Source organism: Camelina sativa, chromosome 17 (genome assembly GCF_030686135.1).
Source record: "Camelina sativa cultivar CO46 ecotype springtype chromosome 17, ASM3068613v1".
Taxonomy (NCBI): domain Eukaryota; kingdom Viridiplantae; phylum Streptophyta; class Magnoliopsida; order Brassicales; family Brassicaceae; genus Camelina; species Camelina sativa.
Genome location: NC_141896.1, coordinates 15,523,936 through 15,548,254, shown reverse-complemented (window position 1 = coordinate 15,548,254; position 24,319 = coordinate 15,523,936). Strand labels below are relative to the sequence as shown.

General features: G+C 36.9%; 1 protein-coding gene, 1 long non-coding RNA gene and 2 pseudogenes across 3 annotated transcripts; all 4 read right to left on the bottom strand.

Annotated features, from left to right (window-relative positions):
- Positions 1-3,393: 3,393 nt before the first annotated feature.
- LOC147923789 (uncharacterized) lies at positions 3,394-4,463 on the bottom strand. The gene is made up of 2 exons (XR_015587572.1): positions 4,234-4,463; positions 3,394-3,778 (listed from the first exon to the last, which is right to left on the bottom strand). It is a non-coding gene; the product is annotated as an uncharacterized LOC147923789 (long non-coding RNA).
- Positions 4,464-4,469: 6 nt separating this feature from the next.
- On the bottom strand, positions 4,470-5,471 carry LOC104757869 (uncharacterized; annotated as a pseudogene). The gene is made up of 2 exons (XR_015587571.1): positions 4,824-5,471; positions 4,470-4,721 (listed from the first exon to the last, which is right to left on the bottom strand). The product of XR_015587571.1 is annotated as an uncharacterized LOC104757869 (transcript).
- Positions 5,472-7,852: 2,381 nt separating this feature from the next.
- On the bottom strand, positions 7,853-17,144 carry LOC104759731 (putative ubiquitin-conjugating enzyme E2 31). The gene is made up of 5 exons (XM_019238985.1): positions 17,063-17,144; positions 16,783-16,851; positions 8,313-8,374; positions 8,111-8,215; positions 7,853-7,996 (listed from the first exon to the last, which is right to left on the bottom strand). Exons 1-5 carry the CDS (start codon positions 17,142-17,144, stop codon positions 7,853-7,855), a joined length of 462 nt encoding a protein of 153 aa, XP_019094530.1.
- Positions 17,145-19,092: 1,948 nt separating this feature from the next.
- On the bottom strand, positions 19,093-19,788 carry LOC147923788 (uncharacterized; annotated as a pseudogene).
- Positions 19,789-24,319: the final 4,531 nt, after the last annotated feature.

Here is a 24,319-nt window from a genome sequence, read left to right as displayed (position 1 = left end):
ACTATACTCCACATTACTTAATTTAGATGGAAAGAATTAAGTACTCATCGAACCAATTATACTGATTCATTTTTTTTTGCTAAAATCCAATATTCATTTTTTTATTAAACTACTAGCAATTGACCCGCACTACGTGCGAAAGTTAGATGAAGGTGTATTTTGGATTTTTTGTATATATTATTTTTTAGTTATGTAAATTCATCTTTATGTCTGTTTTTGTATTTGATTCGGGTGCTTATGTTGTTTGTAACCTTTTTTTTTTTTGACAGTAAGTACAATTTAGTGTGTTTTTTACTTTTCAAAATTTGAGATCATCTTCTGTGCTTTTTAAATGTTTTTTTAAATAATAATTATGAGAAGTTAACATTGTGTACTTAAAGTTGTTGTTTTGCTGTAGTTATTAGTTGTGAATTGTGATTAATGTATTATTATTTGTCATTTTATCATTATCTAATATTTGGCCCGTGCTTAGCGCAGGAATTTGATTAGGGTGTGATATGTGTTTTTTTGGTGGATATTTATAAAGTGTTTTGTTATTCTCTCTTTATATTTTGGTTGCTATATTTTTTTTGTGGTTTTGTTTTTCTTTTAAATGGTCATTTTGGCTTTCTTGCTTGTTTTTCTTGCATTAAGTACAATTTACTGTGTAGTTTTACATTTTTATTTTATATTAGTTATGTTTATTTTAAAATTTGGTTTTGTTTTTCAGTTATTTAAATTGCATATTTGTAGATTATGATGTATAAGTTAATTTCTGAATGTAATTGTTTTTTTGCATTGTTTTTTTTTTCCTGTTATCCGTTTGTCTTTTTTGTGATTGTGTTACAAAGTTGGTAAGTTAGTAATATTTTTTAAGGTTTTTAGGTTTTTAATTAACTTACATTTGAGTGTTTATATATATATATATATATATTCTTATATATATATATATATATATATATATATTCTTATATTGATTGGGCCCAAATATCCGTTTAAGCCTTTAAATGTAGTGATGTTTTGGGTCTAGATTGAATTTTATTGATTTGAGGATGTATTTATCCTTTTGTGAAATAGCCCATGTCTTGTAGTTGTGTTTATTCATCTTTGCCGTATACCGGTTGTTGGATGGAATGGTGTGTATCAATATTTCAATCTAAAAGATAGTAGTAGGCTTGTAGATCTTATTTTGATGAGCGTTCTTCTTTTTAAAGCATTCATTGTATCAATATAGAAAACTTTAATTTTTTTGGCGCCTTTGGGAAGGTTTTGTTTTGGCTTTGCATCAGTGGTGGATAATTGGTGCTCCTTGGTTAGTTCATTGACCGTCTGTATTAATTGGTTAGTTGTATTTAAGATTGTTTTGTTTATTGCTTATTTTTTATGTAAATTTGGTTTTTCTTTTTATTTTGGGGCTCGTTGGTTTGGTTTGTTTGTTATTTATCAGTGTTTTCAGTTTTAAATGCTTTTTTTTGGATTAAGTATAATCTATTGAATAGTTTGGTTTTAAATTTCTCTGAGATTGGGTTTGTTTACAAAAATCGGTTGTGTCTATGTTTAGTCTTATTTGAACATTTTTGTTTGTATAGTATAAGTTGATGTGTGGCTGTAGACGTTAATGCTGCATATTTTAATATTTTTCATATGTTTTTCGGATTGTTTATTGCATTATCCGATGCGTTGTTGTAATCTGTCGTAAGTTTATTTTGGTTTGACATTTAATTAATTGTTGGAGGATTGTTTGTGAATGGTTTAGTGATTGTGTTATTTGGATATGGTTTTAAATGCAATTTCTAACGGTTGGGATAAGGGTTGGATTTATATATATATATCTTAATTGTTTATTTTATTTTAGAAATTTTCTAATTGATTTGTTAAATATATATCATTTCAGTACATAATATAGTTGTTACTATAACAATCAATGAAAACATGGGCACTACACAATGTTATAGAGACCATGATATTGTAATGATTTCGTTGGAGCAATGTTTGTTATAATTATACATAGTAAGTGAGTGAGGGAGTGAGAGTTGGTGTATTTATAATTTATAGGTGGGTGTCCGCGCGGATTGCTGTTCTCGTTTGTGTCGTTTCTGGTTTTTTTGTTTCATATTTTTTTTTTTAACTTTTGTTTATGGAATGCTTTGTGTAGATCTTTAAATTATGTTTGTTTAGCAAGAAGCGCCTCAACAAATGTTTCATAAACTGCAATTGATGTTTGAGGAGTAGTAGAATACCAATTCCTTCTTCTCGACAACTGCAAGAACAACAATAACAAACACCTTCTTTTCAGCCGCAACAGTTCCACCTGGAGCTGTTGGAACAACAACAACTACTACTAAATCAACAACTTGTACAATAACTGAATTTGATTTAAATGGAACATAAGTTATAAAATAGTAATTAGTCAAATCAATTAATTTTATTGTGAATTTGGTTCATAATAATCTGTATAAAACTTTAGAAGTAACTAATAAGAGAATTGTGAAAATACTGTTTTACATTTCTAAAATCATTTATTTATTTCTTTTTCCATAAGTTTTACAATTTGGTAAAGTGAAACTGTAATTATATTAACTTAATCTAACCAGAAGTTTATTTTAAGAATTCTAGTTTGGCTGCTAAAAAACCCATAATTTTTTTCCCAAGTGAAAAGTATTTAAATGGAAGTTAATAAAACACTATGCTGTATAATTTTGTTGAATTATCTAATCTACATTTACAAAGTACATTTTGTTTTCTAACCATTGAATTATACTTATTTACAAAGTTAATTCCTTAAAAATTGCACAAAAGACAAAAAACAATTTCCTAATATATCTCTACCAATTTTTGGTTAAAATTTCCTAAAACAATTTATATATTTAGAAATTTATCACACTTAATAACATATTTTAAATTTATATATATATACATATAGATACAATATATTTATAATTTCCTTTAAAACTCTAATATTTGATAATAACTATACTGTTTGGTATGTAGAATTTTTATTTATTTGGGGCTATTAATTCAATTTAAAAATGTAATTATTTTCTTATTGCAGGCTAAATCTAATTAAATAAATTATTTATAATACAATTTAAGCTGTGGTATACCATCTTGTAACTTTTACGGATCTAATTATTTTACGGGTTATATATAAAAATCTTCTAAATTACGGGATAAATTTAACCTCACTTTATTGTTATAGATTGAATATAAGTATTTATTTTGAATTAGGTTTATTTTGAATTAGGTACTGTTGTGCGTGTCATACACCGTTAATTATCTTATTAATTTATTTTAAAAGTTATTTGGACTCAAAAATTTGTTTGGACAACACATTTGAAGGAGTTTGATCCATTTTCTAGCTTACGACCTTGTTATTTTTATACTTATTTTAAAAAGTAAGTTCGTAATAAACTGTTAATAGAACAAACATTGATATTGGAATTCATATAACTGGAGGTTATACATGATTTTGAGAAATAAAACAACTGAAAATAAAATAGATTTGATAACAATGAGATGGTTATATATTATCTGTTTTCTTTCTTAGATCATGTAAACGAACTTGACCATAAGCTTGTAGTGGTAGCACTTCTTGCATGTGTTGTCAATATCATTTAAGTTACACATGTATGGGGCATCATGGCCCAGACTCTTAAGTATTCTTCTTTCCTCATGTTCCCGATCCCATGGAGTCCAGTGTTGATGTTTTTCCAGCAAGCATCAGTATCAATTTAAGTTATTATTCAACGCTTTAAGGGCGTGATCAATTTGCTCCAAAACAAACCAAGAAAGGTCTCACCTTTTTCACCAATACACAAAAAATCCATTAATACATTCCAAAAGCAAACATGTAAACAATAAATTAGTGCTTCGAAAGAAGAAGGAGATGGCATTATCGTTTTAAAAAAAAAAAGAAAAGAAGAAGCAGAACTCAATATTTTAAACAACACCATGTATCAGATCGGAACTTAACATTTCCGGTTAAAACTAAAGAATCGAATCAAAACTAAACAATGCATGACCCATCTCTAAGCTTATCTCTGTAACTACCACAAATCCAGCTGATAACATAAACCCACAAAAGGAGCCGCTAAAAAACAACGACTCGAGCAGTTGTCAAGCAACGGAGCTGACAAAGTTCAATGGATGAACATGATGATAACTTCAAAACAAATAACACAAAAACCCTTTCAAAGATCCAAAGCCAAACCAATGAAATCGAAATATATGGTTTTAGAGAATTAGAGAACATACCCAGATAAACTGATGAGTAGAGGAAGGAATTGCAGATGGGAAGTGGCGAAGAAGAGATCAACCATCAACAAAAAGAATAAAACTTTATCAGTAACCTAACAGAAATAGTCTTTCTCTTGTCTATTCACTAATCTATAATAGCTTATCATGAGAGCAGTTACTACATATCTATACAAATAAAGCTTTTGTATAAAGACCAGGAAGCTCTGTTGTAAATAATCAGCTTTGACAATTACCTCTTTCATGGTAGATAACTCAGACTGCAAATGCAGAATATAACTCAACGCTTCAGGTGACAAGTCTCGAAACACCTGAGGACTCAGTCTCTCTAATTCTTCAACAAATTCCCTAAATCCTCACCCACTCCCTTCTTAGAACCAAATCTAACATCGTCTTCGAAAGACTGATCCTCCTCCTTTCTAGGATCAACCGGTAAATAAAAATTCTGCCTCAGTGATACACGATACTCCGCATTCCACAACGTATACCTAATAAAACCACAAAGAAACCAAAATCCCTAAATCCACAGTGTTCCAGAAATTAACAAAATTGTCATCAGACAGAGAGAGAGATAGATTCAAAATATATACTCGGTGATGATGGGAGAGATAAGGAGATGATAGAGAGGCTGCTCGGAGATGGTAACGAAAATGGAAAATTGATCGGAAGGAAGGAGTCCAAGCATAGAAGAAAAATCGTCTGTTTCATGGAATCCTTAGCTGAATCGGATAAGCCTTAACAGACATATCAAGCAGCTGGATCCGATTCACCAAATTCGCAATCACAGTGAAACCACAATCCAACTTAGACCGGCGAGTAGATACAAACGATTCATTGGAGGAAACTCCACCACCGCTGAGACAGCTAATCACAACGGAGGAGGAGGAAGACAACACCACACGATTCGGAGCATAAGGTAACAACCGGCAAGGAAGACGACGGTGGTGGTTGGTGAAGGATTAGCTTCATCTCTATATAAGACTTCGACTTACCTCAATTGAAGTAATGAGTAGTGGGCTAAGCATTAGATGAGAGAGCTTTGAACAACACAAATTTCCGTTAACACAGACCCGTTACAATGGAAATTGAAGAGAGGGCAGGCTAAGGGTGTCGAGGAGTGCGAAATAATATTTATTTCATTTCTAACCATTGCAACTCGAGAATGTGAAATGCGAGGAGGATAGAATGAAGCAGGAAACGAATGTCTGAGAGTCGCATATACGAAAACGGCGAGTAGGAGATACGGTTGTTGTTAGGGCATCTAACAAATTTGGGTTTGATCTGGGCTTTCAAGTGTTCTAACAAATTTGGATTTGATCTGGGCTTTCAAGTGTTAATGGGTAAGTGTTATTAACTGTTTAATGGGTAAGTTTTTTAAGAATAAGCCCTAAAAATTAAATCAGAGGTTGCTGACGTGGCGAGCACCAGAAGTGAGTAAAATGTAACTTTATATATATATAGATTTTATAGAGACCAAAAATCTTAACGGAGAATGTCATAAAAATCGTAACGGATAAATATGATAGGAGGCAGTTGATGGTTAAGAATTAGGATATGAAATAAGAAAACAATTATATAAGTTTTAATCAAGCTTAGTAACTAGTTACTGACTGATCTGTGAGTTTGAGAATCAAAGCAACCAATCAAGATGTCGTGTGAACGTTAGCATTGTCAGTATCAACATGATCATACCCAATCAAAAAGTTGAATACTGACTGATCTGAACAAAAAAATATCAAATCATTGCAAAAACAAAAGATTGGTCTAGATCCAACAAAGAAACGAGATCACTGGGGACTGATCCGATCCATGAAAGAACAAGCTCGATCTACAACATCAGCACCATAATGAAAACAGATGATCATATAATAAAACACTAACGACACAACATCAATAATAAAACACAAGGAAACCATTCTTCCCTAGGAAACCATTCTTCCCTTGGGAAGTGATAGGGCACGATTTATAAGCCTCTGTTTCCCTCCAATGAATTTGCGGTTGCGTTTCGAAACGCTAGATTGTTTGGAAGCAGACCCTCGAGTTGATTGTTTGATATATCGATGTATGTCAGCGGTTTCATGACCTGAAAACTTGGAATGATACTTGAGAGATTGTTGTGTGAGAGGTCGAGCTTGTTGAGGCTCTGCAAGTAGCTGAGTTGTGATGGGATTTCCCCATCGAGCTGGTTGTAGCTGAGATCAAGATAAGTTAACTGAGTCAACTTTTTTAGTATGCGGATGCGTCCATCAAATTTGTTTATGCTTAGGGTCAACTGATGGAGGTTAGTAAAAGAGTCAAAGGTTTGTGGGATCTGAGAATTGAACATCTTTGAAGATAAGTCTAGAGACTTGAGCTTGGTCAAGAAATTTAAAAATGTAGGAACTCTTCGAGATAACTGATTCCCATTAAGTAGTAGCTTTGACAAACTTGTGAGATTTTGAATTGCTTCTGGAAGCTCACCAGTGAGGTTGTTGGTAGACAGATCCAACTCAACTAGTTGTGTCATGTTCCAAGTCTCTGGTGGGATAACACCTATGATGTTGTTGTTTGACATGATCAAGGCACCTAGCTTTCGACTCTTCTCCTAGCTTATATCAATGAAATTAAGATCTGGATAAACCCCAAAAGCTCTTGCAATATCTCAAGTTTTTCGGGATAGGACCTTCGAAGTGATTATCATCTAATGAGATTTTCTGAAGCTTCCCACCTTTGCAAATGTTTTCAGGCAAGAAACCAGTGAAGTTGTTTTTGGCGAGTTGCAAGTTAGTTAGCTCTGAAGAGTTTGCTACTCCCAATGGAATCTGACCAGAGAGCTGACTATGGTTTAGTGTTGGTGGTTTAGTATCGGTTTAAGTCATAAACCAATAAATCTAACGTTTGTGTGTTCTGAAGTTTTGAACTTTTATATTAGGGGATACTGTACTAGAACTTCTGATTTGTGTGGACAAAGATCGAGGTTTGAATTCTGTGGAGTTGTGGTGCTATATGAAATTTCCTATGGGATACAAATCGTTTTTCCTTGGATTTAACAAAAAAATAAACTTATAGTAATTGTTTGATACGTCTTACAATTCTCCCTACTTCGAAATTATGTTTTTTTTACACATAGTATATAAGAAACTATCTCTTATAACATTTCTTGTTTCTCAAGTATTTTTTTTTCTGTGAAACAAACACAAAAATATAAAACATTACTTAATTTAGACGGAAAGAATTAAGTACTCATCGAACCGATTATACTGATTCAATGTTTTGCTATGATCCAGTATTCATTTTTCGATTCAACTATTTTGTAGAGAACAAAAATCTAAACAGAGAATGTCACAAAAATCGAAACGGATAAATATGATAGGAATCAGTTGATGGTTAATAATTAAGATATGAAATAATAAAACAACTATTTAAGTTTTAATCAAGCTTCGAGTTTGTTTGCATGAGTATTCTTGTTTCGATTCAAATATTTTATATTCACTTTGAGGAGAACTAAAAATCTAAACGAAGAATATGACTTTTATTTATGATATATGAGAAGTACACAATAACATGATTAAAGGAAAACAGTTTTGATGGCTAATAAATAGGAGATATATGACGAAAACAACTATATATATATAAGTTCTTATTTATAAGCATGTTGTTCAGTCCATTTTCGGGCTGTCTGATCAAATTTGAATCTATCATTCTTAAACTGCTTCCCAATCTCAGGTACAAGAGGATCATCTGGGTTTGGGGCCGCCAATAGTGAAGTTATGGATAGGAGCACCTGTTGTATATATATTAACAAAATTAATACTTAATGATGAAAGACAATGAAACATAATGAGAAAGCACAAAGTGAACAATATAAAAACAAAATATTTGAGTAGAGTTTTTGAACCTTTTCAACGGTGACAGAAGGAGTCCACTTGTCTTTAAGAATGTCAAGACAAATCGATCCATTGGAATTGATATTTGGATGGTAAATCCGTGTTTCGAAAGTAAACTATATAAGAAAGAAAAAAAAAATATTTACTTTTGTAGTTAAAAAACGAAAGTTAATCTCTATCAAAATACAATATATTTATAAATATATAACCTACCTTGGGTGGTTTAAAAGGATAGTCATTAGGAAACTCAATGCGGATCTGAAAAATGCCACCAACTGTAATATCCGCGAACCGGATTTTGTGATTTTGAAAGGAGTGTCGATCGACACTCTAGTGGCATCGATCGACACCACTAATTTCTGGGTTCGGCCGGTTTGATTAATTGCCGAATTGGTTCGGTTTGGTTCAATTAAATCCCTAAATCGTGTTATAAGCGTCTAAGGACGAGTTTAAGGGTTTTTGGGGAGTTATTTGGTCGCCGCTTAGTGAAAGAAAGAGAGAAAAGAGAGAGAAACGTTTTTGTGACTTTCTGGGCTTGTTCTTGGAGTTTTTGGAGAGATCTGAGGCTGTAGGAGGGTTAGTTGTTGCTGGAAACGAAGGGGGAGCATCTGGAGGTGTTGTTTTCCACGTTTCTCAATCCAATATTCCTGTTCTTGAGGTGAGTGCTTGACCATGGTTGATCTAAGCATGAGATCTCTCTTGTTTGTGTGTTTTCTTGCTGTTTGTGTTGTTTTGTTGCTTGGGTTCGTTGCTTTTGTGATTCCCAGTGATTTCTGAGGTAATTGGGTGAGTTTGGAACGGATTCGGGATGGTTTGGAATCGGGATTCGTCGTTTTGTGTTCGCGCAGTTCGCGTCTGCAGATATGGCATCGATCGACATCATTCGAGCATCGGTCGACACTGTTGGTGACAGCATCGGTCGACACCCTTGTGGCATTGGTCGACACCTTTTGGTTCAGCATCGGTCGACACTTTCTGGTGGCATCGGTCGACACTAGTCTCAACCGAGACTTGTTTTCCTGGTTTGATGTATTGCTTGTGTTTTGTTTGCTTGCATAACTTGAGGGTCTCATATGCTTGTGTGTATAACCTAGTAGATGGGAGGACGGCCTCACTAAGTATTTATGATAATACTTACGCATCTCAATTGTTGTTTGTGATGTGCAGGTAAAGGAAAAGTGTGATCGTGGAATCAAAGGCGACGAAGAGGAGGATGTTCTAGAGGCTTGATTGATTGTGGTCTAGCTGTTGTTAGGTTGCTAGATTAAGTCATTGGAACATTGTAGGATGTTAGCTTTTGGTTATTTCCTTGTTTTGGATTTTGGTGTTATTGGTTATTGGATTATTTATGTTGGAATTTTAATGGATTAATAGAATTGTTTTATTTGGTTATCCGCGGTTATTGATTGTTGTTAGGATGTTAGTGGGTATGGGACCACTAGTAAATTAAGGTGTAAAAAAAAAAAAAAACGGGGAAGGGTTGTTTCATTTTGGTATCAGAGCCCTTACGGTTCTAGGTCTAGGGTTCATTGCGCTTTTGCTGTTGATGTTTAGGATTCCATGCTATGATTGATTATGTGAGTCGGTCAATTGAGTGTGGCATGAAGTCCTAGAACATCCTCTTCGAGCCTGTTTTGTGATTCCACGGTAAGTTGTGTTTTTGTGTATTGGATCTATTGTTTGCTTAGCCTTCTGTTCTTGGATGATACAGATGGTTAGGGGTGAGGGTGCTGTTGGTCGCGGTCGTGGTCGTGGGCGTGGTCGTGGTCGGGGTCGGGGTTCCAGCGGGTGTGGGGGTTGCAGCGGGAGGTGCTCCAGGCAGGGAGGATGTCTTGATGGACTTGCTAGCTCAGGTTTTGCAGCGACTTCCAGCAGTTGTGCCGCCAATGGTTGGTGGGCAGGATCCAGTAGTGCCGCCAGTGGTTGGTGGGCAGGATCCGGTAGTGCCGCCAGTGGGTGGTGGGCAGGTTCCAGCGGTGCAGCCTGTGGCGGGTTTGCAGGCAGGTGTACAGCCGGGGGCCGAGGTAGTGGATGCTCAGTATGTGCGGATGATGGAGCAGCTGCGGCATGTGGGAGCAGGGGTATTTCTCAGGAAGTACCGATCCGAGTGTAGCGGATGAGTGGAGAGAGTGGATGGAGGATATTTTCCTTTCGCTTAGGTGTCCCGACCGGTACAGGGTGGATCTGGCAGTGTTTTACTTGTCAGGAGATGCTCGTGTGTGGTGGAGGTCGGTGACAGCACGGAGAGTGCAGCGGGGTATGTCTTGGGGAGATTTTGTGGGGGAGTTTAACTCCAAGTATTTTCCTCAGGAGGCTCTTGATCGTATGGAGGCACGGTTCTTGGGTTTGACTCAGGGGGACCGTACAGTGCGGGAGCTGGATGCAGAGTTCAGTCGGCTTGTGGGGTATGCAGGCAGGGCATGGGAGCCAGAGGCGGCTCAGGTGCGGAGGTTTTTGTTGGCTCTGCGGGATGATTTGAGGACTCGGTGCAGAGTGAGGAGCTATGCTACGAGAGCAGAGTTGGTTGAGGTTGCAGCTGGGATAGAGGATGACTTGAGGTCACAGGTGGTTGTGGTCAGTTCTTCGGTGCAGCCACAGCTGTCTCAGCCGCTTTCTGTTCCTAGCTAGGGCGGCAAGCCTGCGCAGGGGCAGAAGAGGAAGTTTGATGTTATGCAGAGATCGAGGCACGGGGGGTGCGAAATGCTTTGGGTGTGGTAGCAGGGACCACAAGGTGACTAGCTGTCCACAGAGAGTTGAGCAGCAGGCAGTGACAGAGCAGCGGGCGGTGACGGAGCGCGGACAGATACTCAGGTGTGTTACTACTGCAGAGAGACGGGGCATATCAAGCCTCGTTGTCCCAAGTTGCAGCAGAGGGCAGTAGCAGTGTTGCAGGCTAGAGCTCAGCCAGGGGTGCAGCAGGGTGTGCAGAACGGTGTGCAGCCGGTGGGTTGGATTGAGCCGACGACTCAGGTGTACTCGACTCAGTAGCCCGGTGGCACTAGTGCAGGAGCGATCACAGGTATAACTTTTGAGATTCGAACTTAGTCAATTCAATAGTTCAGATTATATTTGTTTTTGTTTGTGGTCAAGTGTTAGGTTCTCAACACATGAGGTTTGTGTAGGGACCTTGTTGGTGGGCGGGTTTAAGTCCCATGTTATGTTTGATTCTGGAGCTTCTCATAGCTTCATTACTCCGGAGTGTGCCGGGAGTGCGGGGATCAGAGGGGATTCTGGAGAGCATTCAGGAGTTGTCAGAGTTACTGGAGGCAAGTTCCTGAGGGTTATTGGACGAGCTGGAGGAGTTGATATTCAGATCGCAGGAGAGTCGTGGCCAGCGGATTTGCTTATCAGTCCAGTGGAGTTGTATGACGTTATTCTTGGTATGGATTGGTTGCATCGGCATAAGGTGCATTTGGATTGCTATCGGGGTAGAGTGGAGTTTGAGCGTCCAGGAGGGAAGTTGGTTTTTCAGGGTATTAGACCGACTTTGGGGAGTCTCGTGATCTCAGCCGTTCAGGCAGGGAAGATGATCGAGAAGGGCCGTGAGGCCTATCTGGTTACTATATCTATGCCATAGTCAGTGGGGAAGTCTATGGTTAGCGGTATTCCGGTTGTGGAGGACTTTGAGGATGTGTTCCAGTCATTGCAGGGATTACCACCATCTCGGTCGGATCCTTTTACTATTGAGCTGGAACCGGGGACGATGCCGTTATCCAAGGCTCCTTACAGGATGGCTCCAGCAGAGATGGCAGAGCTGAAGAAGCAGCTGGAGGATTTGTTGGGCAAGGGTTTTATCCGTCCTAGTTGTTTACCGTGGGGAGCTCCGGTGTTGTTTGTTAAGAAGAAGGATGGGAGTTTTCGGTTGTGTATTAACTATCGGGGTTTGAACCGAGTTACTGTGAAGAACAAGTACCCTCTCCCGAGGATTGATGAGTTGTTGGATCAGTTGAGGGGTGCTACTTGGTTCTCCAAGATCGACTTGGCTTCAGGTTATCATCAGATTCCTATACATGAGGCAGATGTGAGGAAGACAGCCTTCAGGACGAGATATGGGCACTATGAGTTTGTGGTGATGCCGTTTGGGTTGACAAATGCGCCAGCTGCGTTTATGAGATTGATGAACAGCGTGTTCCAGGAGTTTCTGGACGTGTCAGTCATCATTTTCATCGACGACATCCTGGTATATTCTAAGAGTCCTGAGGAGCATGCAATACATTTGAGAGCAGTGTTGGAGAAGCTGCGGGAGCAGAAGTTGTTTGCTAAGCTGAGTAAGTGCAGTTTCTGGCAGCGTGAGATGGGGTTCTTGGGTCATATTGTTTCAGCTGAGGGAGTTTCAGTGGATCCAGAGAAGATTCAGTCCATCAGGGAGTGGCCGAGGCCGCAGAGTGTCACTGAGATTCGGAGTTTCCTGGGGTTAACAGGTTACTACAGGAGGTTTGTTCGGGGTTTCGCGAGTATGGCTCAGCCGATGACTAAGCTTACAGGGAAAGATGTCCCATTTGTGTGGTCACCAGAGTGTGAGGCAAGTTTTGCAAGTCTCAAGCAGATGTTGACTACCACGCCGGTGTTAGCACTGCCTGAGCAGGACGAGCCTTATGTTGTGTATACAGATGCTTCTAGAGTGGGGTTGGGTTGTGTACTTATGCAGCAGGGGAAGGTTATAGCTTATGCTTCGCGGCAGTTGCGGAAGCATGAAGCTAATTATCCTACTCATGATTTGGAGATGGCAGCAGTGATCTTTGCTCTTAAGATTTGGAGATCCTATCTGTATGGTGGGAAGGTACAGGTATTTACAGATCACAAGAGTCTGAAGTACATTTTTACTCAGCCTGAGCTGAATTTGAGGCAGAGGCGTTGGATGGAGTTAGTAGCGGATTATGATTTGGACATAGCTTACCATCCTGGTAAAGCTAATCTGGTTGCAGATGCCTTGAGTCGGAAGCGGGTGGCTTCGGCTCAAGAGCAGGATATGGAGGTGTTGGTAGGTGAGATTAGTGCATTGAGTTTGTGTGCTATCTTACAGGAACCTTTGGGTTTGGAGGCAGCTGATAGAGCGGATTTGTTGAGTAGAGTGAGGTTAGCTCAGGAGAGCGATGAGGGACTGGTGAATGCCTCTAAGGCTGCGGGTGCAGAGTATCAGGTTTCTGCTAATGGTACTATCCTTGTGCATGGTCGGATCTGTGTGCCCAAGGGTGAGGATTTGAGGCAGGAGATACTGAGAGAGGCTCATTCGAGCAAGTTTTATATTCATCCAGGAGCGACAAGATGTACCGTGACCTCAAGCGGTATTATCACTGGGTCGGGATGAAGAAGGGACGTAGCTGACTGGGTGGCGAAGTGTGATACTTGCCAGCTGGTGAAGGCGGAGCATCAGGTTCCTGGTGGTTTATTACAGAGTTTACCCATTCCAGAGTGGAAGTGGGATTTGATCACGATGGACTTCGTGGTAGGTTTGCCTGTGTCGAGGACGTTTGATGCTATTTGGGTCATTGTGGACCGTTTGACTAAGTCTGCGCATTTTCTGGCTATCAAGAAAACTGATGGAGCAGCGGTTTTGGCCAAGAAGTACGTGAGGGAGATAGTCAGATTGCACGGTGTGCCTGCTAGTATTGTGTCTGATAGAGATTCCAAGTGCACCTCGGTGTTCTGGAAGGCATTTCAGGCGGAGATGGGCACGAAGGTGCATATGAGTACAGCCTATCATCCTCAGACTGACGGTCAGTCAGAGAGGACGATCCAGATTTTGGAGGATTTATTGAGGATGTGTGTGCTGGATTGGGGTGGTCATTGGGCAGATCACTTGAGCTTGGTGGAGTTTGCTTATAACAACAGCTACCAGGCTAGTATTGGGATGGCTCCTTATGAGGCCCTATATGGGAGGCCGTGTCGTACCCCATTATGTTGGACTCAGGTGGGGGAGAGGAGCATATTTGGTGCAGATTTTGTTCAGGAGACCTCGGAGAAGATTCGGGTTTTGAGGCTGAACATGAAGGAGGCTCAGGATCGGCAGAAGAGCTATGCTGATAAGAGGAGAAAGGATCTTGAGTTTCAGGTTGGTGATAGAGTGTACCTCAAGATGGCCATGTTGCGGGGTCCGAACAGGTCATTGACATAGACTAAGTTGAGTCCAAGGTACATGGGTCCGTTCAGAGTGGTTGAGCGGGTGGGACCAGTGGCATACCGGTTGGAGTTGCCTGAGGTTATGCGTGCGTTCCACAAGGTATTTCATGTGTCGATGCTGAGGAAGTGTCTTCACGAGGGTGATCAGTTGTTGGCTAAGATTCCTGAGGATCTTCAGCCTAACATGACTTTAGAGGCGAGACCAGTGAGGGTGCTCGAGAGGAGAGTCAAGGAACTTCGGAAGAAGAAGATTCCTTTGATGAGAGTCCTGTGGGACTGTGACGGAGTAGAGGAGCAGACTTGGGAGCCCGAGGCGAGGATGAAGGCAAGTTTAAGAAGTGGTTTGAGAAGCAGACCGCGACTTGAGCTTGTCTAGCCGGGGTCTGAGTTGTAGTCCGTGGCTGGAGCGGGTACGGAGTATTCCAGCCCATCTCTCTTGATATTTGGTCGCTTAGGGGTGGTTGGTTGTGCGAGTAAGTACCAAGATGAGGTGGTGCTCGGGATGCGGGTTGATGGCTCTGGTTGTTGTATTTTTGCTTTTTCTGATATAATTTCGTTGAGATTGTAACGATTATGACATTTTTTTGAGATTAATAAGATGAGTATTTTTTTTATGTTTTGACTGTTGTTGTCATGGGAAAAGAGAAATAGCTCGGGTTTCTATTTTTGGAAAGTTTCCATAAATAGAAAGTTTCCACAAAAGGAAGGTTTCCATAAATAGAAAGTTTCTAAAAAGGGAAAGTTTTGTGGAAATGTTGAGGTAGATCTAGCCGGGAGATACTCGTTGGCATCAGTGTTTGTTTTGCTCAAGGCCGTGCGGGCCCAACTCACGTGATACCGATAGCTCGATGGACTTTGTGGCCAGAGAGTGGGAGTGGTATGTTGCTTCGGATGATGATCCGAGAGCGCGCTTGAGGGTGACGACCCAAGAGCGGGATATGTGAGGCTCCCTGGATACCGTAGCTGTGAGCCGAGGCTCGGCAGTGAGCCGGTATGTCTCGAGGGTTGCGACCCGAGAGCGGGGGGAGTGTGTGTGAGTGACTTCCTGAATGCCGTAGCTTAAGGCGGTTGGCCTGATAGCGAGCCGGCATGATTCGTTGGTTGCGACCACGGACGGGGGAAGCACTGAGTTGTGAGCAAATAGTGGTTATGATGCGAGTATATTGGCTAGAGGGAGACCTCGAGGGTCAGTCGGAGGTGTGCGGGCTGTTGCGACAGTGGCACGGGAAACCTTGGCTGATGGTGTTTAGTCCGGTCTGGGGACGTGCGGGCCGTACTGACGGTGGCACGGAGGTCCTTGGCAGTTGGACGGTATTGCGGGATTCGGGGACGAATCCATATTGGTGGGGGAGAATTGTAACATCCACGAACCGGATTTTGTGATTTTGAAAGGAGTGTCGATCGACACCCTAGTGGCATCGATCGACACCACTAATTTCTGGGTTCGGCCGGTTTGATTAATTGCCGAATTGGTTCGGTTTGGTTCAATTAAATCCCTAAATCGTGTTATAAGCGTCTAAGGACGAGTTTAAGGGTTTTTGGGGAGTTATTTGGTCGCCGCTTAGTGAAAGAAAGAGAGAAAAGAGAGAGAAACGCTTTTTGTGACTTTCTGGGCTTGTTCTTGGAGTTTTTGGAGAGATCTGAGGCTGTAGGAGGGTTAGTTGTTGCTGGAAACGAAGGGGGAGCTTCTGGAGCTGTTGTTTTCCACGTTTCTCAATCCAATCTTCCTGTTCTTGAGGTGAGTGCTTGACCATGGTTGATCTAAGCATGAGATCTCTCTTGTTTGTGTGTTTTCTTGCTGTTTGTGTTGTTTTGTTGCTTGGGTTCGTTGCTTTTGTGATTCCCAGTGATTTCTGAGGTAATTGGGTGAGTTTGGAACGGATTCGGGATGGTTTGGAATCGGGATTCGTCGTTCGTGTTCGCGCAGTTCACGTCTGCAGATATGGCATCGATCGACATCATTCGAGCATCGGTCGACACTGTTGGTGACAGCATCGGTCGACACCCTTGTGGCATCGGTCGACACCTTTTGGTTCAGCATCGGTCGACACTTTCTGGTGGCATCGGTCGACACTAGTCTCAACCGAGACTTGTTTTCCTGGTTTGATGTATTGCTTGTGTTTTGTTTGCTTGCATAACTTGAGGGTCTCATATGCTTGTGTGTATAACCTAGTAGATGGGAGGACGGTCTCACTAAGTATTTATGATAATACTTACGCATCTCAATTGTTGTTTGTGTTGTGCAGGTAAAGGAAAAGTGTGATCGTGGAATCAAAGGCGATGAAGAGGAGGATGTTCTAGAGGCTTGATTGATTGTGGTCTAGCTGTTGTTAGGTTGCTAGATTAAGTCATTGGAACATTGTAGGATGTTAGCTTTTGGTTATTTCCTTGTTTTGGATTTTGGTGTTATTGGTTATTGGATTATTTATGTTGGAATTTTAATGGATTAATGGAATTGTTTTATTTGGTTATCCGCGGTTATTGATTGTTGTTAGGATGTTAGTGGGTATGGGACCAATAGTAAATTAAGGTATAAAAAAAAAAACGGGAAGGGTTGTTTCACCAACATAGAAAGTACCTTCGGGTCCGTAAATCGTTGTCTTCCATTTGAATACATTTGTTTCTTCTGTACCTTTTGTTTCTTTTGTACCTTTTGTTTCTTCTAAACCTATATTGATACATATCACCAACAAACAATATTATTATAGTTGACACCTAGAAAAATTCTAATAGTTTACGTATAAGTGTGGTTGTGATTACAAACATGTTATTTACATTAAGAAATGTGAATACAATTTATTTATATAATGTAGGGAGAGAAAACAAAAACTACTACTACTAACCAATACTGTACAAAGAGTCTCGGGATTTCATGGCCTTGAGTTCCATCTGAATTCGCTTTGTTGCTCTATCCTTCACCGACATTTTTTTTCAATTACTCACCAAATTATATATATACCTTTGCATAAAATGAAATAAGTTGTTACTATGATGGTGTTATAAACTGTGAAGTAGAAATTATTAAAATAGATCAAAATGAATCGCTTACTAGGAAGATTGTTAGTATGAATTATGTTGTAATAAAATGAAAGGGTATCGGGCTATATATATATATTGTTACAAAAAATCAGTTGACATAATCAATGTCTACATAATTATATAAGCACTAATAATTATATAACTAGGAGATACCCCGTGCTTTAAGCACGGATCAACATTTTTTAAAAAATTTCTAATATAATAATAAAATTTATTGTTACATATTTTAAAAATATTTTTTTGAGATAATATTTATTTTTAATCGTTCTGTAAATCTATTAGTCTATTTTTTTATTAACTTATATTACAGTTTTATATTGTTTGTTTCTTGTATTTGATTCATTATTTTGTGAAATATAAAGTAGTAATTTTAATATTATAATTGTGAGCAAATAAAAATTATTAATTTATCATCTATATAAATTTAGTTTTACCATCCCGCCAATGTATAAATTAAAACATACATTTTTCATAGATTAATTAATATATTTTCGTTTTTTAAAAATTCAAATCACAACAAATGCAGAAAAAATTCTGTACTTTATTAATCATAAATATTATATAAAAATTCCAAACATTTGTAAATAAAATAAAATAAAGATGATAGGAGAATCATATTTGAAATTTTAACAAAATTTTCGAAATTTAGTTATTAAAAACAAATTATATTGTATATTTGGATATAAAATCTTAGTTTTTAAAATTCTGATTTGTTATTTATTTTTTTAAAAAAATATTTAGTAATTTCGTCCATAATTTATTAGAGAGAGAAAATATATTTTTCTAGATTTTTTTATATTTTATCTGTGAGTGTTTTTAAAAAAAAAATTAATTATATTTATTTAATTAATTAATTAAGCTTAATAAAAATTTCTAATGACAATTGAATGTAGTTTTATATTTGTACTTCCCAATTAATATAGTAGGATATCTTCTTATAGTATCTCTGCTTTTATGTATTGTCTACATGCATGATAAGAACAAATCTTGCCTATATAAACAGAATTTATAACCACTGATGGTATATGATTAATTGCTTTGATTATTATTTTGGAAATTTAATTTAATCTATGTATTAGTTCAAAAAATAAAAGCCAGCGTGCAAAATTTATCAAATTTCATTAGCAAACTCGCTAACAATAAAAAGAATTACTTTATTTTAAAAAGGGGGGAAATTCTTCAAAAATAACAAATTATTTAATACTAGTATTCTACCCCGTATTACGTACGGGGATTCAGTATTTGTATAAAATTCATATGTGCGATATTACATATACGGTGCAAGATCTCTTTTACTGTTTGTGCAATATATTAAACTAAATAAACGAAAGAAAGTTCATGAAAGATGTGATATGATTATAGTTTAAAAAGCTCTGGAAAGAAAATCACAAAAATCCGAATATATAAGTTTTCAAGACATGAACGGTTGACCACACATAACTTATGTTGAGCTTTTTGTTGTGTTGAGAAGACTTGAGCATGTCATGTTAACATTCTTGAGAGGCTTTTCCTTTGGCGTAAGATCCATGTCGTATCACCTGACTCACAACACGACCATGAAATTTCAGTTTATTTATGTGCTCTTCTTGCAACTTTCTTAATGCTTCTTCATTTAGCTTTCTTGTTTTTCTAATTTGCCTTCTTTCTAATGCTTAACTTTTGTACCGTATCGGTTGTTCATAAAAAGAAAAACTTCTGTACTGTATCTCATTGTCAAACCTGCTTTATAAAAATCCATGTTTTATATGTTCTGAAAGAAAGATAAAGAAAAGGCTATAGACAAAAAAAGCCATCAAGGTAATCAAGACTTCAACTTTGTTGCTCAAATCAGGTGTCATGAGACTCCAGAACCTACAACTTTTTTTGTAACATAAGAATATACATCTTCAGCGTGATTCTCCCATAAAGTACACTCCATGATAGTATCACTGCAAGAGACATCAAATAATTTATGGAAAATGAACAAAGCGATCTGTTGTAAAGTTATAAAGAGAGACATGAAGAAGTGTGAAACTCTCCAGCAACTTCACTAACCTTAGATCTCTTAGCTGAATATCCAACAGCTTTGACTTCTGTCAGGAACAATCTTTTTCAGTAATCTGACTCATACCAACAGTTTCTCCAATAATATATGGGAAAAAAATGGAAATAGAAGCAAACTATAACATAATGAAATCAGAATGCTTAAATAAATAAACATAAAGGGTAAACTTTACTGAGAAAGATTGAGCTCCACTTGAAAACAATAATCTATTTGGTAATCTATTTAAGAGTAAAGTGACATGTACAATAGGAAAAAAAAAACATACCGAAAATACGTCATCCACAATAGATTGAGTTGAATTCTCTGAGAAAGGATAACAGTTGAAGTGAGATATACCTGGGATCTGATCATACGGCTTCACCTATGTCGTAAACATGAAATTTTTGTAAGGATGTACAGTTCCCCTGTAGTCACCAAGATTATCACGAACTTCAAAATTCATAATATCACAAAACCTTCCTTCCAGCAATTCCTTTTTGAATTTTCTAACTATAGTGTTTTTCACTTATGCTTGAATTCGATCCCCTTGTCCAGAAAAAAAAATCTTATGAAAATTTTTATTGGTTATTCGATTGTGTTTTGAAAAGACTATAATGTAATATGAAATTCATATAACTAAGCACACTAAACTTTGCGTCCACGAGAATTGTTTCAATACCCAGAATAACTCCAGGTTTATATTTTGGATAAAAATTTCATGTCCTGGCTAGAACTCTAATCTTCCATTCTCTTTTTAAAGAATTTAGATGAGAGAGATGAGTAAAATCGAGAGGCATGTTGCAGTTGAAACAATAGAAATTAGAATTAATATGCATTGAAGAAAAAGTAATGGATATGAACAAAAGATAAAGAACTTACCTCTGTGAAAATTGTTGTTTTTTTTTTTTTTTTTTTTTCAACGAAACTATATTAAAATTAAAAGAGAACTCCATGATTGGTTGCCCAAACAGGAGGATACGAGTTTACAAAAGGTAGAAACTGAAGGTAGGGTTCGTGAAGATCGAGCGAGGCAATCGGCCCTGACATTGTCATCGCGAGGAATCCTGGAGAGGAGAAGGAGGGAAAGGAACTTCGAAGCAATGAGAAATCCTCCAGCAGATTAGAGAAAGCCGGCCAGTCTTCCGGTGCCTGCACCATCGCCGTTAGCTCCACACTATCCGTCTCAAAAACCTGACAATCGACTCCAGCCACCAGTAAAGACTCCATAGCCCAGATCAATGGAATTAGCTTTGTGAAGTTGAAAGAGGTTTTCGAACAGATCTGGTGGGGCATTGGTAATTGATCAAAAGTCAATTAAAACCTAATGTGCACTCAACCACGATCTAGTGGTGTCGTCGTAACACTTCAGGATCAAATCCATAGAGACCAAATAATGAACTATGAAATAGTAAATATCAAATATAGCTAAGGCAAAAGAGGAAGTTTGTGTTTCAAGTAACTACTAAAATCAGAAAGTAAATAAACTGCTGTTAAATCAATTTAGAAATATTGGGCGCAAGGAATCAATTAGGGGTTACAACCACAAATTTAGATGATTAGATTGGGAGAGCATTACACACCCTTCTAGAACTCGAATCGCAATTGTAAAACTAACCTACTTCTGCAGCGTTAGCTATCTATGCAAGAATTAACTAGACCCTAAAATTCGTTTGAATCTAGCAAATCAGGCAAGCAATAAATTTTAAGTTTGATTTGTTCACAAGGTGCCTCAACTTTCAACTTCCGTTGGCTAAGGTCCACCTTGCTCACTTAAGTTCTTTTCAAGCAATTCAACAACACTTTTAGTGCCACGATGAATTTAACCCTAAGATCTTAACACTACAAGAAAACACGGATTTTCCGACTACGATCGGCAACTATATCCGTAATCGTTAAATTTAGCGACCAATTACCCACTAATTTGTGACTGTTTTATGACTATTCTTACATAGTCACTTTTTAGTCGCTAATTTGTGACTAAATAATTTTGTCGCTATTTTAGTCGCTAAATGGCGACTATTTGCGACATTTTCGGCGGGTCGCAAAACATTGTCGCAAAATAGTCGCTAATTTAGCGACTAAAAGGTAGTTGCTTGTGTAGTCGTAAATTTGGCGACTATTTTGCAACATTTTCGGCGGGTTGCAAAATTTAGTCGCAAAATAGTCGCTAAAAGTTGGTTTAAAACACGTTTTTAGCATTCGGAGTAGGTGTACCTATATTTGGTGACTACGTAATATATTCACTTTTTAGTCGCTAAATATGTCTATATAAACTGAGCTCACCAATCGTTTTTCTCACTCACAGAAACACAACACTACAAGAAAATAGTGTCATAGCTACGCTTAAATTTACTGCAATAACTTCATATTTTGTTGCAAATTTGAAAATGCAATAAAATTGAGACACATTTTCTGTTGTTGCTATATGAGCGTTGCAAATTGGTATTTGTTGCACATATATTGCAAAATTTGCAATAAATAGACTCCTTGCTATATTGTCGTATTAATGCAACATTATTTTTGTCGTAAATTTGTCGTATAATTGTGATGTACGTTTGCAACTTCCATTTGTTACAAATTATTGGCACAGAAAAAATATGGCAAATATTATTACAAATTTGCGACGAAGTAATATATTGCTATATGTGTTGTATTAATGTAACAATATTTATGCAGCAAATTAGTGGTATAATTACGACGGTCTAATGCAATTATATATTGTCGTAAATAAATGCTACGGAAAATATAAAGCAAAAAATGTTACAAATTTGTAGTAATTATTTTTAAATATATGGTCGTCGCATATATTTTATGATGATGCTCACAACTAAAAATATTGTAAATATTGCCACTTTAATTTTTATTTCGTTGCATTATTACAATAATATATGATCATAAATCTCATTGCCTAATTCCACTTAATTTTGCAACATTAATATGAATCACTGTATTTTTCTATATTTTTGTTCGACATATGATTTGTTAAATTATAATTATTTATTTAAACTTTCTTCTATCCCTTAAATATATATTATGATAGGGAAAAAAACAGTGAAAGAAATGACTAACTTTATTAAGTAATAAAATATTAAAATATTTCAAAATGCAAAAATAAAAAATAATAGAAAAAACCAACCATAAATAAAAACTAAGTTCAGAATAAAAACCTAAAAATCATAACTAAAAAGCATAACTGAAACAAGTAAATGAAACTTAGTTGTTCATTTGTTCACAACATTAGAGGATTGACGGGAAAACAACATGTCAAACATTTTCTCTAATCCTTCAAGCTTAATGAGGCTCTCTCTTATTTCTGCATTCTTTTTATAAAGCTCTTCCAACTTTTGTTTGATAGCCTCATCATTTTCCACATCCTTATACAAAAAATATAATAGATCAATGGAGAAGTGTGTTTACTTTGGAGAAGAAGCGGTGATTGCTAATGTGTTGTGTTTTGATAAACTACGTCCTTAACTATATATAAGCAGAGAATAAAATAAAATCTTTGATACTGAATAATAGTGGATTTATCCAAATCTTTCAAGTATTATTGAAAATATAAGAGGTGACAAGCGGGAAGAGGCTGGAAATACTTAAAACTAATAAATTTGTTTCATTGAACGTAAAATATGGGAGTTGGGTAATATCCAAATTATTTAGATGTGTTGAAAAATGAAAAACTCATTAATTCTTGCTAAAATTCTAGCTAATTTTTTATTAGAGTTTGATAAGAAAAACTCATCTTTGTGAAGATATGAGAGAAGGAAGCCACGTTCCTAGTCCTATACTTAACAGATAATTATCAAACTCTTTTGTTATATCTGTTTTAATATATTGTTATTTACTTAGATAATGATGATCATGCTTAAAGTCACGTATATATATTTTTTCTTTTTAGAAAACTCAATTCCAGAATCTGACCACTTGAACCGAATTTACTGTACCAATACCATATATTTTATATTAAAAATGAGCAAATAATATACAAATTATATATAACCCAACTAAACCAAAAAAACATATACCAGACGTTAATAAATTTACAAAATATTATACATATATATATAGATTTCAACTAGTAATTGAGTAAATAAGATAATATATATTAAGATAAATTTATAGAAAAATATGTTGCAAAAAGGTTATAAATTGTTGTAAATACAGTAACAAATATGTCACATATTTTGTCACATATTTTGTCACATATTTTTACTAAATTTTTCTTGCAAAATAACCACAACCCATAACCGTTGAATATTTCTTGCAAAATTTGCAAGACATTTTTGTATGTCGTAATAATGTTGTTATTTTGTAACAAAAAAATGCAACGGACAATTTTGTCACTATTTTGCAACAATTTTGTAATAAAATTGTTACGTGTATTCATCATTGCAAAAATGTAGCAAAAAATGTTACAAAATCTTAATGAATATGATCATTGCAAAAATATCGTGGCAATAGCAGTATTTTCTTGTAGTGACAAAGCAACACAATAAAAAAAATCGAGATCATAGAGATTTATAATAATGTCAGGAAGTTACAATTATAGTAATTTCCGAGAGTGGATGTACAAGAGGATCGATGAGGTGACGGGAAATTTTACAGAAGAGTTCAGAGCCGGGATGGAGCAGTTCATGCAATTTGCAAATAGCCAGTCTTTTGCACAAGAAAACGGGGGTAAGTTTTTTTGCCCTCGTAGTAGGTGCAAAAATGGGAAGCGTTTTCTAGGGACTAGAATTTGGAATCATCTTTTTAGTTATGGGTTTATGCCAGATTATTATGTTTGGTATAAGCATGGCGAAGAAATTAATATGGATATTGGAACGAGTACTGTTGATCCGACATTTATTAGTGGGAGTGAGGAAGTGGGTAATGTAGTAGAAGATAGATATGTGGATTTGGTGAATGATGCATTTCCTTCTAATGTGGGTTATGATAATAACTATCAATGGGATAGGGGTTATCAGAGTGTAGAAGAACCAGTACTTAACCATTCAAAAAAATTCTATGACTTGTTAGAAAGTGCAAATAATCCAAT